Source organism: Balaenoptera borealis (assembly GCF_965194805.1).
Source record: "Balaenoptera borealis genome assembly, chromosome: 1".
NCBI classification, from domain to species: Eukaryota; Metazoa; Chordata; class Mammalia; order Artiodactyla; family Balaenopteridae; genus Balaenoptera; species Balaenoptera borealis.
The window spans coordinates 45,790,053-45,810,077 of NC_138860.1; the positions used below are offsets into that span (position 1 = coordinate 45,790,053).

The 20,025-nt window shown below is 39.2% G+C and overlaps 1 protein-coding gene across 6 annotated transcripts; it reads left to right on the top strand.

The window, feature by feature from the left end:
• Positions 1-64: 64 nt before the first annotated feature.
• Positions 65-19,580, top strand: IVNS1ABP (influenza virus NS1A binding protein). 6 transcript variants are annotated; one of them, XM_082401758.1, is made up of 16 exons: positions 65-192; positions 309-460; positions 6,444-6,665; positions 7,640-7,767; positions 7,989-8,158; positions 8,287-8,362; positions 9,469-9,642; positions 9,987-10,112; positions 11,463-11,570; positions 15,509-15,638; positions 16,192-16,416; positions 16,890-17,011; positions 17,108-17,234; positions 17,318-17,449; positions 17,553-17,726; positions 19,040-19,580. In XM_082401758.1, exons 4-16 carry the CDS (start codon positions 7,657-7,659, stop codon positions 19,291-19,293), a joined length of 1,929 nt encoding a protein of 642 aa, XP_082257884.1. In that variant the 5' UTR covers positions 65-192; positions 309-460; positions 6,444-6,665; positions 7,640-7,656; the 3' UTR covers positions 19,294-19,580. The 6 variants fall into 6 exon arrangements, with proteins under 6 accessions (XP_082257884.1, XP_082257885.1, XP_082257886.1 ...); XM_082401759.1 differs by lacking the exon at positions 309-460; XM_082401760.1 differs by lacking the exon at positions 309-460 and having other exon boundaries at positions 65-136.
• The last annotated feature ends 445 nt before the right edge of the window (positions 19,581-20,025 follow it).

Below are 20,025 nucleotides of genomic sequence, written 5' to 3' on the forward strand. Positions count from 1 at the left end.
GGGGCCAGCGGTGGGCGGGGCCTCGAGCGCTATATTGCTGTGCTCGCCGTTCATTTGCCGACGCTTTCCAGCCGGAAGCGTCGGGGAGGCGTTGGCGGCGGCTACGGCAGCGGCGCACGTGGTGACGTGCGAAGGGGTGAGGCGCTAGCTGGCGGCAGCGGCGGGGGCAGTGTCTCCGGGACGCGCGTGGAGGTCGGTAGCTCGGGGCTGCTGGGCACAGTTTCGCTGCCTGCGGCTTCAGCGCCGCTGTGCCAGCGATCGAGCGAGCGAGTCCCCGCGAATTTCCGGTGCACTCCCCTTCCTCGCAGCCTCCGCGGGCTGTCCGCTCGTCTCCCCGCTCGGTCGCTCCCTCCTCGGTGGCCTCGAGGCGCTTTCCGTTGGGCCGATTCCCGCCCGCTTCCTCCTGCTCCCCTTTGAAGCTCCAGAGATGAGTTTTTCCATCTCTTCAGAGATGAACCAGGTAATACGCGCTGGTCCCATCGACGGTGGAGGAGGAAGAGGGCGCAGCCAGACTGCGAACTGGGGGATGGCGCGGGCGGCTGGGGTCAGGGTGTGAGGCGCGGAGCGGTGCCGGGTGCCGGGAGGAGGACGCCCCAAGCCGCGGCCGCTGCCTCCGTCGCCGTCGCTCTCTGGGGGCGAGGAGCCGCAGCCGAGCGGCCCTCGCGCTCCCGGTGCTGCTGTGGTTGCCGGATCGCGTTAGCGGCCAAGGGCGGGCGCGGGCCGCCTCGGAGAGCGCTGGAGTCGAGGAAGCAGGGCGTGAGGAACGAGAAGTTTTTGCACGAGGGGTCCTCGGGGACCTGGGTCAAGAGGCCGCGCGCGGGCCAGGGATGACCTCCCGGAAGGAGGGCGCGGGAATCTCCGTTCCTGCTGTCAGGAACCGATGCCTAGTGTTGGGGTCGGCCCGGGGTCTGGACTCTCTTCCATGAGCCTTCCCAGGACCCGGCGAGTGTGGGCGGGGAGCTGGCCCAGGGCCCCATCGGTACCCCGGGCCTGGGGTAGGGTGGCACCGCGCCCCTGATCGCCGTGGGCCGCGGGGTCCTTTGTTCCCGCTCCACGTTGCCCGCTTTTCTTGCCAAGCGCGGGGAGAAGGGGGCGGGAGGAGGGAGGAAGGGAGCGGCTGCCCTGACGTGTCGCGCTGAATGACTGCGGGGCTGGCCAATCCCGGGCGGGGGTGTGCAGACGCTGGGCGCTCTGCCTCCCAGCCTTCGGAGTGGGCTCCCGCCCCGCCGCGCGGGGATGAAGGCCTGGGACTGCAGGACTCTCCAGTCACTCTGGGGCGCTCGCCACTTTGTTTTTGCCAAAGAAAATCGGCAGAGAGGTTTGCTCTTTTTCCGTCCTTCTGCGCATCTTGCAAAGGGACTCTGGTTGTAAGCTCATGATGGTAGGAAGGTAGCAGGCAGTATCAGATTGAGGATTGACCGTAGGGAAACTTGAACCACAAATACTTTAGAAATAGATATACTTTTTCCCCAGTACAAAGTAGACAGATCTATTGTTTGAGGCCGCTGACGTTTCAAAAACTAGATAAGTAGAAATCAGAGGCCTAAAGGGTTTATTTTTGTTTCCCTAATGTCTGTTGTCAGTCATAGAGGATTAGAACACCCTGGCGTCAAGCTGTTCTTTGAGAACTTGCGTGTGGTGATCTTCTGTCTAGTAGTAAATAACAACCGTGTAAGCATAGTACTACTCTAAACAGTTCAACAAGTACAGCATGGACTAGACTATCAGAGACAATATTTTCTTTTAATAATTCTAGCACTGGTGGTTGTTTAAGGGTAACAGTATACTGATGAGTAGCTTTAAGCATAATCATGCCAAAACTTCTGTCTGAAAGATGCTGAAGGAGCAGTTATTCTTTGTATATCTGGAGATGAGGTGTACGCTGACTGTTTAGAATTGGATTGAGAATACTATAATTTAATACCAGCTGGCAGGCTACTCGTCAAATGTCTATAATTTGGTAGTGAGAGGTAAAACTGGACTAACATCACTGACCTAAAGGAGACCCAGAATGGTTTTTCCTCTGTGTTTTCCTAATAGATGAAATCTCTATCATTAGTTAATATTAATTTCTTAATTATCTTAATTTGTAGTTCTGTTTTTCTGGCTTTTCCCCCCAAAACAAAGTGTTCCAGGTTTTGGTTTTAGTTTTAAATTCGTGTCTTTTTTGGCTACTTATTGGGCTGGCCGAAAAGCTCGTACGGGTGTTTCTTGTAAGAAGGTACAGAAAAATCCGAACGAACTTTTTGGCCACCCCAATACTTTGGAGTGGGGTTTTTTTTTTCTTGATTGAAGGATATTTTAGGTGGCAATCGAATGTGTTTTGCAGATAAGTGTTGCCTTTTTTTTTTTTTTTTAATGTAAAATGTTTTCCTTTTGGGGAACTGTCTTAATCATTGATATTAAGATGAAGTACCCCTAAAAATCATTTCATTGACTTTTCAACAGTATGATCGTATAGTCAAATCTACAAGAAGGTTGGGGAGCCTCCTACCTTGTGCTAGAGAGTGTAAACGGAGGAATTAATGAATAAGGGAGGATTTCTGAGTTTTTGTTAGAACCACAGAAAGTACATGATTATATTCACTTGTAAACTTCAATTACCGCCTTGTAAATGATTTATAAACCGATCCGTCGCTCACTATCCTTACACTTTTCCTATCAATCTGGATGCCCAACAGGTACCTCAGCCTTATAATGTCCCAAAGCAAACTCCTCTTTTCCTTCCCAACTTTAAGCATGCAGCAAACTAAAAATGTCTCTATTATGCTTTTTGGAATTCTAATTTTGATACTGATGCCACATATCTACTCTAAAATATCCTTATTACCAGTTAGGATAAGCAAGGGTTATAAATAATTTCCCTGCATCCATGTTTTACCCATTCCTCCAGACCATCCCCTGTATTTCTGCGAGTGTCCTATGCCTCTGTGCTAAAAATTCTGCTCTGTTTAAACCTTAATGTTGATCTCTTTTACTTCCTCTCCTACCGTTTACCATATGCATCCTGCAAACTACAGTCTATTTAAACAGAGATCGCTGCAGTTTCTGGAATATGTGTGCTTTCATACCTCTTTCCCCTTTTGTTTGCACTGTTTTCGCTGCTTGGTTTGTCTTTCTGATTGGTCTGTGGAGTGTTCAAGGCTGGGGAGTGGAGTTAACGCCATTGTGTCATGAGCATCCCATTCCAGACTGTGCCTGCCATATGTTTGGAGCCGTACATGTTTGTGGGATCTAAGAATTACAGAACAATGAGGTTAAAAGCATGGAGTGAGGGAGTGAGTTTGGTGAGTTTTGATATAGATGGATCGTTTCAGACATTGGGAATCTATAACTTCTGGTTTTTAAAAGATTCATTGACTTACTTTGTATTATAAAGTCTGTCCTTTAAAAATGGAGTTAGTTACTATTTTGTGAGTTGGCTACGCTCAAAAGATTGCCTTGAAACTTAAATAATACTTGTAATTTGCCTTGAGGTTTTAAGGATTCTTTGAAAGTTTGATAACATTTTATCTTGCTCTTACTGAAGGCCCAAGAAGAATTTGGGGGCAGGTCATATTGTGCCTGCATTTTTTACAGCTCCTTGATAAGGCTTACTGAATTGTATTTGGGTTCAGCTGATCTTTTGGCGGGCTGTGGTAACATGGGAACTTCTGGGTTTTACTAAAGCAATTTAATTACTCATTTATGAGTCGTCTGTATCCCTTTTCTTGCACTGGCCATATTAAGAAACTGAAGACTGTTTGCCAGAATATATTGCATTTGATCTCAGTTTTAATTTTAAAAGTGGATTAGTCGAATGTGTTTTTTAAATATCAAATAAAATTCTAAATTTTATAATTTTATGCAAGCCTGGGATGTTGGGGCTTTTGGTTTGGCTTTTCAAAGATAAAAAATTCTCCCCACATTTTTATTCCATCAGTTATTGAGCTTGAGTTTCATAGACCAAACTGAGATCTATGACTCTTTGGAATGGCTTAAAACTCAATTTGTCCACACTAACTTTAGTGAAAGTGAATGTGAACTTTGAAAGACATGGTTTTGCAGGCAGAAGTTGAGGTGACCTCCTCCAACTTGGGGGTGGGTGAGAGTAGGGGCATATAGTATATGAGGACGGTAATTAAATAAAGTTTGTTGCATTAACTTAAATGCCGAGTGGACTTGGGCTAGCTTTTAAAATCAAGTAGGGTTATACGGATCAGCAGACGTTAGAGATTAGGTTCATGTTAAGACCTTGCTGTACGAGAAAATCATCAAGTACTAATGTAGTAGCACTCACTCTGTGGCAAAACTAATAATATTGTACAAATTTGTATGGCAAGAGTTGCTCCAAAAATTCTCCAGTATTTTCTCCCAAAGGACTGAAGTGATTTTAACCATCCAGGTTTTTGTTGTTCTTGTTGTTTTCCAAAATAAATTTAAGGTAGAACTTTCAATTTATCAAATACACCCACAGAGATACTGTGAATTTGGTTCTGGGCCACTGTGGTAAAGCGAGTCACGCCAATTTTTTGGTTTCTCAGTGCACATAAAAGTTATGTTTATACTCTACTGGAGTCTATTAAATGTCCAAAGCATTATGTCTTTAAAAATAACATACATACCTTAATTTAAAAATACTTTATTGCTAAAAAATGCTGACCATCAGCTGGCAACTCAGGGTTGCCACAGACTTTAAATTTGCAAAAAAAAAAAAAAAAAGGTAGTATTTGTGAAGCACAAAAAGTGAAGTGCAGTAAAACAAGGTATGTCAATATATAGATGCCATTTTTATTCTTGGTAAGATCAAGGCTCGTTTACAAATAAATACTGAATAAAACTGGTCAAAGTTTAAAATACTTATAAATCTCCCTTTGTTTTTGGTTTTTCAGAGGGCATACATTTTAATCATATCCAACATAACTTGCATGGAGGGGTCCCCCCCCCTTTCACCCTTGCATAGATTTTCCCAACTTGAGCTAGGTCTTGGCTGAAAATGTTTGAAGGTTTCTTTTGGATAGTGTGTTCTCTCTGTACATAGAATTGTGTGTTACTTGGAAAACATTTGTTTTGTTAGAACTGGTTTGTTAAGAAAAGCTGAATTAACTAATCTGGATGCAAGTGTAGAGCAGAGGAAATCAATATTACATAAAGGTATGAAATAGTTTCATTGCAGGAGTAAGCATTGACAGTAGTCCCAACCTGAGTCAGAATACTCAGGTTTCCTTGAAATAAAACCTAAGCTATGGAGAAACCAGTGAAGGCATACGGGATACAGATTGTGCATGTGTTGCTCTTAATACAATAGTTTGTTGAAATGGAACTGGACTAGCCTTCAAGTGGGTTCTGGGGTAAGGGACCATTCACATTAGCATAATTGTTAGATTTAGAATTGTGGGCTTGATTGATATATAAGGAAAATACAGGTAATTTGAAGATGTCTATTTTAAAAAGTATGCACATCTTTCAAATAATTTCTTACTTAGTTCTGGTTTGCTGAATTAGTGGTGTAAGAGCAGTTCAGATGATTAAAAAATAAGTACCATCTGACTCTGACACTTTTAGTTAATGACATGTGAAAATGGGGGGAGGACTGAATGGGATTTCCCTCAAGATTTGATTTGAACCAGAATTGTTCTGTTGGTAGTTTATTACTGTATATAAGAAAAATGATCATACAGAGCACAGACATCAATATTTCCCTTTTTGTTTATTTAGTTCATTTCAACAAATTACTCATCTTTATATTCAGGTTTCTAGGCTAGTTGTTTTGGTGGGGGGAGATGGGAAGGATACAAAGATAAAGAAAACAGAGGCTCTGCCTTCAAGAGGCCTTGAATCAAGGAAGATAAGCCAGAACAGACCAGCTGGAAGATCACACATACACACTTTCAGAGAGGGTTCAGTATGTGGAGGATGGGGAGAAACTACTCAGCTGAAGGGATTTGGCAGGGGCTCTGGAGGTAAGATTTCAGCGGGCAGAGGTTGGGTTAAGGGTATTCCAAGAAAAGGAAACTTTGAAGTTACAGAGGTGGGTAAGTACAGAGAAACAGTATATCTGGTTTGACTGTAACATTGTATACATGTCGGGGAATAATGATGGTTGCTTGCTGGCTGGTAAAAACACAGACAGAACACATGTTTGTATATTAGTTGGACTCTAATAGTAAATAATATTAGAATTAACCAATATTTATATTTTCCTCTAATTTTGTGCTTGTATATCTCACTTAAATGGTAAAAGTTACTAGCTCCTTCTGGGGAGGGATTTTATTTTTTTTAATCACCTGAGTGGTTGCAGGTTAAATGAAAATGCTTATGTATAGTTGTATTTTGTGTTATTTTCTGTATTGTGCCATTTACCTCAAAATGTCTTCAAGATCAGGACTTTGCATGATCTGATCTACCTAGATCAATGGCAGTCTTTGAGCATTCTGAATATCCAACAATCGTCATTATTACAGATTATGATGCATGATTATCACAGAAGAAGTTCGTGTCTATAGCTTTAAAGGACTTGATTACATCATTTTCAAGCCTGATAGTTTTGGAATCACCATTAGAGCTTCAGACACCTCTGCCTTCACTTCAGCCACCTGTCTTCATACCTCAACGAAGCGCTGAGTTTCCTTTGTCCTTGGATTATTTAAAACACCCCGGAAATACATTTCTCACCAGTATAGTAGGTAAGTGGATAGTCAGTGCCCAGTGCACACATTTTTTTTTTTCTGAAGACTGTGCCAAGTACACTAACAGCCTTTGATAATATTTTTAAAAGGCGAAGTCAGTAATATTCGTAGAAAAAATTTTTTTCCTATTTTTTCCTTTCTATAAACTATTTTAAACTTAAATGAATCAGTTACTTCAAACTGAAATCTTCTAGTACCACTTTTTAATGATGCATTTTGTGTAGCCATTAGTCACTTGTTCACAAGAAACGGTGAAATGGAAAATTTTTTGAAGAACATACATTTCTATCTTGTATGTTTATGAGATAAGTAATTTAAAATATATGAAACTTGCAAAGGGAACAGAATTTTTAAAATATTTTTATTTTATTGGCGTATAGTTGATTTACAATGTTGTGTTAGTTTCAGGTGTACAGCAAAGTGATTCAGTTATACATATACATATACATATACAGTTATACATATATTGATTCTTTTTTAGCTTCTTTTCTCACATAGGTTATCACAGAGTATTGAGTAGAGCAAAGGGAACAGAATGTAAGTTAGTCTTATATATCAATGAATAAAGGAATGACTGCAGCCCCAACCAAGGAATCTATATGTGATGACCACTTCACATCTTTCCAGACTTTTCAGTTGCTTGTTATATGGGTTTGGGCAGGGCTGGGTTTACATTTTTTTTCCCCTTCACAACGAGTGTACTAATAGGAATAGAAAACTGGCCAAAATTGCTGGGACACCATAACACTACTGTATGAATCCTTGAAAAGACTTAGGACCAAAGTATAGGGGTACAAAGGCTTAGACGTTCAGTGCCAGTGGTGTTTTAGCAATGTTTTTGTATGATAAAATTTTTATGTGTTGTTGATAGGATGAAATTTGAAAATTAAAGATACTGCATTACTCTTTAAAATGTTATAAAAATCACCATTCATAAGTAAAAGTAACTTGGCTTTCTTTCTGCCCTTTAGCCAAATTATAAGGAAAAATGATTCCCAATGGATATTTAATGTTTGAAGACGAAAATTTCATTGAGTCTTCTGTTGCCAAATTAAATGCCCTGAGGAAAAGTGGCCAGTTCTGTGATGTTCGACTTCAGGTATTTAAAACGTAATTGGAAACTTACAGAATTGATCTTTCATTACTAAAAACCATATGTTCTTGGATTGGCTTGTTTTGTTTTTCATAGGGGGCATTTAATGAAATAAGTTTAAAAAAGAATGATTTACCCAGAAATGTAAAATGAAGGATACGATGTAGTAATTAGCTAGAGAAATACATAGTCCACAATGCTTCTAATGTTAATTCCTCACTTTGCAGGTCTGTGGCCATGAGATGTTAGCTCACAGAGCAGTCCTGGCTTGCTGCAGTCCCTATTTATTTGAAATCTTTAATAATGATAGTGATCCTCACCGAGTTTCTCATGTTAAGTTTGATGATCTCAATCCGGAAGCTGTGGAAGTCTTGTTGAATTATGCCTACACTGCTCAGTAAGTTCTCTGAAGTACATCATATAACTAGGGAATGAAATTCCAAGTCCCTCTAAATTTATTTAAATTAAGTATCTGTGTTTCAAGGCCTTGGTATGATAAATGATAAAGAACCTTTTTTCTAATAGGTTGAAAGCCGATAAGGAATTAGTCAAAGACGTTTATTCTGCAGCAAAAAAGCTGAAGATGGACCGAGTAAAGCAGGTAGAGTAACAGAAGTAATATACAAGGAGTACTGTTACTAGGGGGTCTTATTTTATATGATTAGTGTGTACAATTTGTTATAAGACATCTGTTGGACTCAAGAACTTGGAAATGTCCCTTTTTTTCCCCTAGAGAACCGAATATGTATGTAATTTTAACTGTTTAGCCAATGTAACACAGCAGGGTCACACTTCCTCTCAGATAATTCAACCTACAATCTTGCTCTTTCAATAGTCTTCTCTGGCAGGGTAAGTCTTGATTTTCTCAGTTAATCATATAACTCATATCCTTAATTCTCCGTTCTTCTACACTTCTCGGTTGTTCTTTAGAAGTATTCTTTCTAGAATTTAATGCCACTGAGAAGTGCTTAATAATTTACAGGGAAAAAGGCATTTAATCCTCTAATGTGGGAGTCAGAAAACTGCAGGCCTGAGGCCAGCTGCCTGTTTTTATAACATCTTATTGTAACATAGCTTTCATTTACACACGGTCTATGGCTGCTTTCCACCTGCCGTGACAGAGTTGAGTAGTTGTGAGAAAGTATGGCCCACAAGCCTAAAAACTTACTGTCTGGCCCTTTGAGAAGTAGTTTGCTAACCCCCTCACTCTGCTTAAAAATCCTTTTGTGGTCATAGCACGCGTCCCTCAGGTTAGAATTCCAGGCTCTCCCTAATATAGTTGTTATTCTTCCAAAACTATTTCCTGATTGTCTTATCTTTTTTTCTGGCCAAACTAAATTGTTGCAGCATCTTCCCTAGTTCCTATGTGCATTCAACGTCATCTCCCCTGTAGAGCCCCATTCAGATTACTGCCTTTATGAAGCCTTATCTATCATTCTAGTTGGAAATACTTGTCTGAACATTTCATGTGCATTTTCATAGCATTTCAAGTTTGTTGCATTTTTCCTTAAACATCCTATGTATTTGAATGGCATTCTTTGATGTTTATCGTTTGTATACATGTATTCTTCCTACTGTTAAACTTGTTCTAGGGCAGTGATTTTTGGTTAATCTTTATATATTCACATAGCACTTACACACTGAGTATTAAATATTTGTTAAATAAAATGTATGTAAATGTTGGCACTCGTGTATTTCTTTTCCAAGGTTTGTGGGGATTATTTACTATCTAGAATGGATGTCACCAGCTGCATCTCTTACCGAAATTTTGCAAGTTGTATGGGAGACTCCCGTTTGTTGAATAAGGTTGATGCTTATATTCAGGAGCATTTGTTACAAATTTCAGAAGAGGAAGAGTTTCTTAAACTTCCACGGCTAAAGGTAAAATCTATAAAGATGAAAGATGTAAAGGTTAAATAAAGAGATACATACTACTTAGTTCCAGGAATGTAATCTTTCTCCATGTTTCAAGCAAGTGAGTAATGGTTATGAAAAAGACAATACATTGAAACCATACGGTTATTTTTAGCAGTGTAATGGTTTTCTGCCTACCAGTTTGTTTACTTTCTTTTCTTTTTCTTCTCTTTTTTTTTTGGCTACTGGTTTCCGTAAAAATTAGAGTAAACGTATGGAGTACAGTTGGGCATCTATGACCGCTTTATTATGAAATTGAGAATTAGAGACTCAACACTGATCCATGTGTCTTTGTTTTTTCCCAACTCTAGTTGGAGGTAATGCTTGAAGATAATGTTTGCTTGCCCAGCAATGGCAAATTGTACACAAAGGTAATCAACTGGGTGCAGCGTAGCATCTGGGAGAATGGAGACAGTCTGGAAGAGCTGATGGAAGAGGTTAGTTTTAAAGTAAATGGGATTCAACAATTATTAAAAATTATTTTGCTATAACATGAAGGATTCCCTTTCACTTTTATTTTATAACCATGACCCTAAAGAATTTAAATTTTGCTATAGGTACCCCTAAGCTGAGAAACAGGGGGGGTGTCCAGGTGAGCTGAATGAACTGTTCAGTTTGGTCTTCTGCTTTTCTTTTTTTATTTCTTTGCTTATTATGTGCTGTTAACTTTCTTTAAAGTAGCATGTAATTTGCTTTAGAAATGGGAGGTGGTACTGAAATTTTCTGTAGATTCTTAATTTTTCTTCACAGGTTTTTGCTTTAAATTGACAAGTAGGTAAAAGCTTCTAATGGTTGTTCCTCCCCATTGATTTATCTCCCCATAGGTTTATTAACAAAACTAGGATACCCAAGACTGAAGAAACAAGAAGAATCCTCAAGTGTATTGACACGTAAAGAAGCAGCAGTCCTGCCCCAGTTCTCCTAAGAAAAATCCGCTGTGGGCAGAGAACGATGATGATTTAATGGTGTTTACTCCTTTACAGGATTCTTATCTTTAAAGCTTTGTGTTTTTCAATGGTGTTGTTCATACATATAGTCACTCACTTAACTTGGGCTACTTTTTGAAAAGTGCACAAGAAAAAATTGACGGAGAAATGGTGGGAATTAAACATGCAGATGGAACAGTGGAGTGACCTTGAGTTTATCCCTCCACTTAAGCCTTTCGGATTCACTAAAGGCTTACCAAACCTGTTAGGCCTTTAAAAACACAGTTATCATTATGCTCTAAAAAGGCTAACAGGTGATTTTTAAATTCTATATGGTTTCCCACTTGAAAATCAGATGCATTAGCCATATGTTTGCATCTGTTAAGGGAGGTGTCTCTGTAGCTTGTTTGAATTTTTGCACTTGTTTTTTATCTGTTTTTCTTGACATTGCTTGCGCAGGACAGAAATATGTTTATGCACATTAGACCACTTACTCTTCAAAGGTGTAAACCAAGTATTTTATTATAAATATGTATATTCTTTAAGAGCCTATATATTGTACTAGTGCCTTTTTTTCTTAATGCTGTACCATAGAAGCTATGAAAAAACGAAGATTTCTTTCAAGCCAACCAAGCCAAGGACTCTTCAGCCAGTATTAGAAGATTCTGTATCTTATTTTTGTTTTTTAAATTTTTACCACCATGACATGTATTTTCTTTACTTTGGGATCCTGCCAGAGTAAGATGTCAAGAAGCTCAAGAAGCACACTGGAGGTTACCTTGAGGCGTTTGTGTGATCTGCATACTAGTGGAGTAGCCGTGGAGACAGTAGCCACATGGGTGTTCTGTTGCTGTTTTGCAGGTTCAAACCTTGTACTACTCAGCTGATCACAAGCTGCTTGATGGGAACCTACTAGATGGACAGGCTGAGGTGTTTGGCAGTGATGATGACCACATTCAGTTTGTGCAGGTATACATTGCACATCTGAGGTAACCTCAGGTTAAAATTTGCTTAGAGCATTTTATAGTAGACTGAAATTTTCCTTTAATAAAGGAAAGTGGAAGAACTTCATTGGTATAACTGGACAGAAACATTTGTGGGAGAAAACAAGCATACCTTTCATACCATTACTACCATTTTTGCCACATAGAAAGAAATTAACGAGAACAAAGTAGGAAACCCCACTTAGATTTTTTTCTCAATCAAATAGGATTTACAAGTAGTAAGAAAAAGGGCCAATAAGATGAAGCAAAATAGAAATTATTTGTTATTTTGGTCAGGTTATAAAAAATAGTTGTTTGTAATGGGAATGACTGTTAGACCCAATTTTTTAAAAAAAATCTCAGGTATAAACTTTTTTAGTTTATGGATAAATAACATTAGAGAAAAGAATGCAAATCATAGATGTCACATAGTGAACCCACTGGTTTAAACACTACCTGGGTCAAGAAGAGAATTCTAGCATTCTGGAAGCCTTCCTCTTGCCCCCTTCCCAGTCACTGCCCTACACTACCCCAAAGGAAGCCATTATATCCCAACTTCTGAAGCATTAGATTAGTTTGCCTGTGTTTGAAATTTATGTAAATGGTTATACAATATGTATTCTTTGTGTTTGGCCTTTAGCTTAACATTGTATTTGTCAGGGATAACTATAAAGTAGGCTGAGTCGACCCAAGTTAATGGGTGTTTTCCTTTAATAATTAGAAGGTAAATGATAGACTCAGAAATAACGTGTATGGTGATACTATCAGGTGTTCTGTGTCAATAGTGGCTGAATATTTTTATTTTCACAAAAAGCTTTTGGGGCTGAGTTAGTTGAGAATTTTGTTCATGTTTGTGCATTTTGAACATTGAGGATATTTTCCCTCTTATCTCTAAACATCTCTAAACTGTAAGTTAATGGTTTTTTAAAGTACTCTTTCAACAAGCAGCGGTTGAGTGCCTGATAAGTGGCAGGCCGTGATGTTAGGTAAGAGGGCCCAAAAATGCGTAAGAGACAAGTTTCTGCTTCCGGGACGTTACAGGAGTAGGTAAAACAGAACAGACTTATACAAATTACCTACGGAAGACATTAAGGGGAGGGTGGAACCAAAAGGAGAAAAACTAGGGAAATTTCACAAAGGAGGCAACATTTGAGCCATCTGAGGATGTGGAAGAGTTTGCATAGCAGATAGAGGTGTGTCAGATAGCAAAGGATACCTGTGAAAGGCTGATACTCTTGGAATTGCAGGTCACATGACGGGGAGAGTAGGTAAATAACATCTGATCGGGGATCATACTTTATTCTACAAGTAGTGTGGGACTTTCAAAGAATTTTAGACAAGGGAGTAGAGTGATCTGAACAGATATATTTCACAACTTTAATAATAGTGAAAAACTGGGCAAGAGTCCAACAATAGGGGGATTGGTTAAATTATGGTATTTCCATACAGCAGAGATCTATATGTTCATCATCATATTTTAGACAGATAGTTAACTATCAGGTGGCAGTCTCTGGGTCATGGGATTCCAGCTGATTTGAGGGGTTTGTCTGTTTGTTTGTTTGTCTTACTTTACTAAATGCATCGAACCCTTCTATTTTTATGACCAGGTACAGAGGGTAGATTAAAGCTTGTGAGACCAATTTGTAGACTATTACAAGCAGTAGTTCAGGTGAAAAGATGAGGGGCTTGATCTAAGGACGAGAAGGGGAAAGGGTGGACTCTAGACATTTATAGTTACAAAGGTCCTTAGTGATTGTTTAGATTAGGAAAATTAAGGAAACGAAGAATTTGAGGGTGAGTACGATTCTGACCTGTGTGACTTATTCCAGGGAAGTGCCATGAATAGAGATGATGAAGTAAAAAGGATGAGGAAACACACTAAGCTTCAGGAAGAGAAAAAGTTGAGAAGGCACCACTGGAATCAAATTGTGTTGTACAAGCTAGCTAACATAGGAGAAGAAAGTTTGAAGGAGGACTAGATTGTTAACTGTGTCCAATCATCCTCTGGGAGGTCATGTAAAAGAAGATTAGGGATATCTCTTCTACATTGGTTTTAGGAAGCCACTTTGTAACCTTTAGTGGGTATAATTTCCAGAGAGCATTAAGGTTAAGAAACGCTTAGCTTGAGAAGTGATGGTGGCTGAAAAAGAAAGAGCTACCAGGGACCACCCCTTGGGGAGGTCAGAGGCAAAGAAAGTGTGGGCCAATGGGTGGGCTGAGTGGGAGGAGTTGATAGGGTAAAGTTTGAAAATAAAGGAGAGTAAAGAATTAGGTTTGAAAATGTTCTGGAAGGAACATAAAAGAGTTAACCAGCATTTCTATATAAGGCTTGTTAGTTACATAACACTAAGTAGTCTTCATTATTACTGTGCTTTTTTTTTCACATTTGATTTTCTCTCAATTAAAGCCATACATTAGAACAGTTTTCTTACTACGGTAAAAGCTCTTAATCAAGCATCATCAACTTGTGTTACTTTGGATCCCTTCTTCCCACAGATTGGGATAGGGTTTTATGTACCTTGTAACTCCTAGTGGCACAGGACACACAGACTATCATAGCATGAAAGAGTGGCTTTAAACTCAGAATTCCTAATCCTTATTTTTCTTGCATTGCCTTAGGCAATGCATATTTTCTCTCTTATTTTCAGTATTTTTACCTATAAAATGGAGAGATATATTGCCCTTACTGGATTAAAAGAGACAGTGTGAATAAAGTGCCTAATAATACCTAGGTATATAATAAATGTCTAAATGGAATGTAATCATAACCATTAGCATGGTACATTCTCCTTTTCTCAAAATAGCCTACTTAAGCTATGACCACATTTGCTGAATTGCTTACACCAAACTTGATAGTTTTTTCACAGCTTCAAGTAGCTACCAAAATCTTTTTCTCTATTGTTTCATGGCCTTTTTCTTCCACTCGAAACAGAAATTTCCATTAGAGATTCTATCTACCCATGAGGCTGTGGCCCTGGGGATCAAAATAAGTGGATGAGCAAACTTGGCCAGGTACTGAAGGTGGTACCTATTCATTCAGCAGGCAGTTCCTACCAGGGTAATCTTGACTCTTCTAATGCCATGTGATCATATCCTTTGGAAGTGTCAAGAGCTAAAGTAATTGGAAGAAAACCATCAAAGGGAACTCATACACGAGGGCACAATGTAATCTTCTCACAGCCATTTGAAAATTTGCAGCTTTGCCCATTTCTCCCTCTTTTATGTTCTCGTGTATTCCTTTAAAAATGTTTGGTTCTTTTAGTATTATTGCTTCATTAATTTCTGATTACCATTTTTACTTCTGTGTTTTGATGTCGTTTTACTTGTCTAGAAAACCACTCTATAATACCTTTAAGGTAATCCTAAAGAAATATACTTGTAAATATTTCTTGTAATTGCCACTTTTTTTCCTGTAAAATAACTTTCAGAGAGATTGGATGGATATATGTCTGCTAATATGAAGGATACCAGTACATATGATTTAGTTAAGTTTCACAGTTTCATGGAGATAGTGGGTTAAATGTATTCTCTCAGTTAATTCATGATGTTTTAGATTTATAACATTTTGGAAGATTCTATACTTAATATAAAGACTATGTGGATTATGAAGGAGGAGGTTCCATTTTTTCCTCCCTTGACTATTCTGATACTTGACCCACAACATGTTTTTTTAATTGTTGAACTTGAACTTTTTCTTGACCAGGGTAGGTGTAGTTGTTTCCTTATTAAGTGGAGATGGAAGAATGCCAGTGATGTGTGTCAGTCAGAAAGTGTTGTTTTGTGTTAAATCTAGGTGTGCTATAAATGTCATGCATAAGTGCAGGGTACTAAGGGTTTTCTCAGTGTTGTGGAATAGCTCAGGAGCAAAGGTACACCAGGTATGGTCTTTGGCTAGGTTTCTGTAGCTGCCTTTTGATTTTGCAGAAAAAGCCACCACGTGAGAATGGCCATAAGCAGATAAGTAGCAGTTCCATTGGATGTCTCTCTTCTCCAAATGCTACAATACAAAGCCCTAAGCACGAGTGGAAAATCGTTGCTTCGGAAAAGACTTCAAGTAAGTGTATTACACTTGTCAGATTGCCTTCAATTTATTTCTTTTTTAAGAAGGAGGTTTTTTGTTTGTTTTTAATTTATTTATTTTATTTATTTTTGGGGGGCTGTGTTGGGTCTTTGTTGCTGTGCACGGGCTTTCTCTAGTTGTGTCCAGCGGGGGCTACTCTTCGTTGCGGTGCGCAGGCTTCTCATTGCAGTGGCTTCTCTTGTTGAGGAGCACAGGCTCTAGGCGCGCCGGCTTCAGTAGTTGTGGCGCACGGGCTTAGTTGCTCCGCGGCATGTGGGATCTTCCTGGACCAGGGATCGGACCCATGTCCCCTGCGTTGGCAGGCGGATTCTTAACCACTGCGCCACCAGGGAAGCCCTAAGAAGGAGATTTAAGTGGAACCATATAATACTTCTAAATTGATTGAGGAAAAAACTCAGAAGCAACTAAATTTGGAAAAGAGTAGCAGGTCATCCCCTGTCTGGAATCTGGAGTCCAATTCAGGATCACACAGCAACCAAAACTAATAAAAATTGTATCTTTAAACGTGGAACTCTTGTGCTTACAGATAACACTTACTTGTGCCTGGCTGTGCTGGATGGTATTTTCTGTGTCATTTTCCTTCATGGGCGAAACAGCCCACAGAGCTCACCAACAAGTACTCCAAAACTCATTAAAAGTTTAAGCTTTGAGATGCAACCAGATGAGTTAATAGAAAAGCCCATGTCTCCTATGCAGTACGCACGATCTGGTCTGGGGACAGCAGAGATGAACGGCAAACTCATAGCTGCAGGTAAGAATAGAAGGATAAGTGACTTATCAGAAACCTTCAACTGGCTAAGCCTCTGTAAGTGGACGTTTATGCTTGCTTGTGACATGCAAACTTTGGAAGACAGGGTTTGTTTAATATGCCTTCTTCTGTGGCATTCCGCTTTACCACATTCTAAGAAGACAGAAATAAAAAGTCAATACTATAGTATTGCCTAGCCTTCAAGTTAATGTCCATCTCTAATTCTTAAAAAACCATGGAGTGGGTAATTGTTCTCTCCTAATTTTCAAGTCAAGACTAAGCAATTTACTTACGCTCATAATTTTGTCATTCAGCTATTACAAGCACTTAGTTAAAACATCAACTAATGTGGCCTTATTAAGTTTGTGGACAAAGATTCTTTTTCTCATTTGTACAGATTACTTAAACCATTCTAGACCAGAAACCCTGGTCCAGTTTAATATTTTAAACATAACTCTTTGTGGTTCTTGTACCAGGTGGCTATAACAGAGAGGAGTGTCTTCGAACAGTTGAATGCTATGATCCACATACAGATCATTGGTCCTTTCTTGCTCCCATGAGGACACCAAGAGCCCGATTTCAAATGGCCGTACTCATGGTAAGTGCACTGTATTGCAGGAAGAAGCAGCCCACATTTAGCTTTTTCTAAGAACTTGAGAATGGCGGAAATACTCATCTCTCGCTTTTGGCACAGGGCCAGCTCTATGTGGTCGGTGGATCAAATGGCCACTCAGATGACCTGAGATGTGGAGAGGTGTATGATCCAAACACAGATGACTGGACTCCTATTCCAGAATTGAGAACTAACCGTTGTAATGCAGGTAATACTTCTCTGCTGAGATCATCAGTATTTAAGTATGATAATTAAGTTATCAATTTATAACCTTATTTTATACTCACATAGGAGTGTGTGCTCTGAACGGGAAATTATACATCGTTGGTGGCTCAGATCCATATGGTCAAAAAGGACTGAAAAACTGTGATGTATTTGATCCTATAACAAAGTCATGGACAAGCTGTGCTCCTCTTAACATCCGTAAGTTGATTTCTTTTTTTTTGAAGACCTCTGAGTCAACGGCATGTGTAGTACACAGTTTTGGGAGAGAGAATAATAATTTTGGTTTGACTTGATTTTATAGGTAGACACCAGTCTGCAGTCTGTGAGCTTGGTGGTTATTTGTACATAATTGGAGGCGCAGAGTCTTGGAATTGTCTGAACACAGTAGAACGTTATAATCCTGAAAATAACACCTGGACTTTAATTGCATCCATGAATGTGGCGAGGCGAGGAGCTGGAGTGGCTGTTCTCGGCGGTGAGTGTTGGGACTTGCAGAGTTGAGGAGTAGGCAGTAGCAAGAGTCTGTTCTAAAAGTCCAAGAGAATGGCAGTGATAACTATCCGCTTGTGTAATGAAGGATTCAGAAGTAGCCTTCTCTTCTGACGCAGTGGGGATTGGTGGTTTGTCTTTTAGAAATGTCTTTTCTAATCACTCAGTACTGGATATACAACATAAATATATTAATTCATCTTCTTCCATAGATCATACTCATAATGCATCATCTTGGAATTTGAGTTTGTTTCTTTAGAGCAAGAATTTTTAAAAATTTGATTTGTAAAACAAAAGAAATGCAAATCATCTAAATCTAGTCTTTTCTAATTGTCTACTCCATGCCTAATTGGAAGCAAAATTTTTAGATTATTTTTAACAAGTGTTTCCAAATCATCATATATAGACACAGCTTTCTTTTCACATCCATTTTATGGAATTACATAATTACAATAATGAATTCAGTTAGAATTGTTTTTAGAACAAAGCTTGTGGCTCAACTGGCAAGAGCCTCAGTGTGTAGGCACGCCAGTAAGTAGCCTACTGGCCTGCAACCTCTGGCCTACTATGAGCCTTGTCGGTTCTTTTATGGGTAAGTACATGGATGCAGGTAGGCTAAGTGACAATCAGATGAGAAAATAATGAATTCGAGAATCCCTAACAAGGTTTTTCCTTAAGCGCCAGAGAATATTTAATGCTAACATTTTGTCTGAAAATAATTTAACTATTAACTGCCCTGCATGTATAATTGAAAATAGTCATAGTTCAGTCTGTTTCCAAGAAGAAATTTCCATGCCAAAATCATTTTATATAGTTGGAGAGCCCTAGAAAATGTTCAGGTATCTGAAACCTGCTTTCCTGTAACTTATTTTGAATCTTAGTTCTTACGCACTGGACTAATAACAAAACTTCCAGTGCACAGAACTACTCTGGTTTGCCACTTACTGGTTGCATCTCTAGGCAAGTTGTCCAACTTCTTTATTCATCATTTCTTCATCTGTGAAATGGCAGTAATAGAAACAACCACATAGAATTGTTGTGAGAATTGCACTGTAGTTAGATGGTGCCTCCCTTCCTTTAAATTGCCTGACTTACACATACAAACAGGTTCTTTTCAATTCTATTCCATTTGTATCCCCAGCTTCTAGGGAGTGCTTGCCACATTGGTAGGCATTCAATACATACTTTCTGACAGAACGAACAGGCTTTTCTACCAAGAACCACTGTTTTAGCAAAAGACCGATTTAAGGGTTTCTTTCTTAGCCTCTCTAGATTAATCTTGTCTCTTTTCTCTTTTAGGAAAACTGTTTGTAGGTGGTGGCTTTGATGGTTCTCATGCCATCAGTTGTGTGGAGATGTATGATCCAACTAGAAATGAATGGAAGATGATGGGAAACATGACTTCACCAAGGAGCAATGCTGGGATTACAACTGTAGGGAACACCATTTATGCAGTGGGAGGATTTGATGGCAATGAATTTCTGAATACGGTGGAAGTCTATAACCTTGAGTCAAATGAGTGGAGCCCCTATACCAAGATTTTCCAGTTTTAACAAATTGAAGACCCTTTCAAACTAACAGGCTTAGTGATGTAATTGTGTTAGGTAGAGGTACACTTGTGAATAAGGAGGGTGGGTGGGTATAGATGTTGCTAACAGCAACACAAAGCTTTTGCATATTGCATATTATTAAACATGCTGTACATACTTTTTGTGTTTATTGGGAAAGGAATGCAAAGATGAAGGTCTGTTTTGTGTATTTTTAGGGCTACTTTGGTTATTTTACTTTTTTGGAAGTTGATATTGTAAAAGAATAAACCAAGAATTGATTGGGCACATCATTTCAAGAAGTCCCCTCTCCTCCACATTTGTTTGCCAATTTGCACATTATATGACTCTTCCCTCAAATGTGTATTATGGGGCAAGAGAGGTAGGGTTTTAAGATATAGGCAGTTGGGTTTTTTAAAGGCCCTTTTTCAATAACTGGAACACTCTATAACAAAGAGACTTATTTAACTAGATGACAATGACTATTTTTGTTTTTGTTAAAAGAAAGCTTACATGCCTACCGAGGTTTAATCTTTTATGATGGCCTTTTTATAACTTTTTGTATTCTCAGCAGAGTGCTTTACCTGTTGAAGTAAAATGTGGCAGGTTCAAATTAACTGAAGCAGAGTGGCAGTCTTAAAAGTATGCAGTGAGGTGTTTTATACGCCCAGAATGCAAGCTTCAGAGAGCTCTTGCCTCAGCTACAATTTTTTTTTGTTTGTTTTTTTGTTGTTGTTG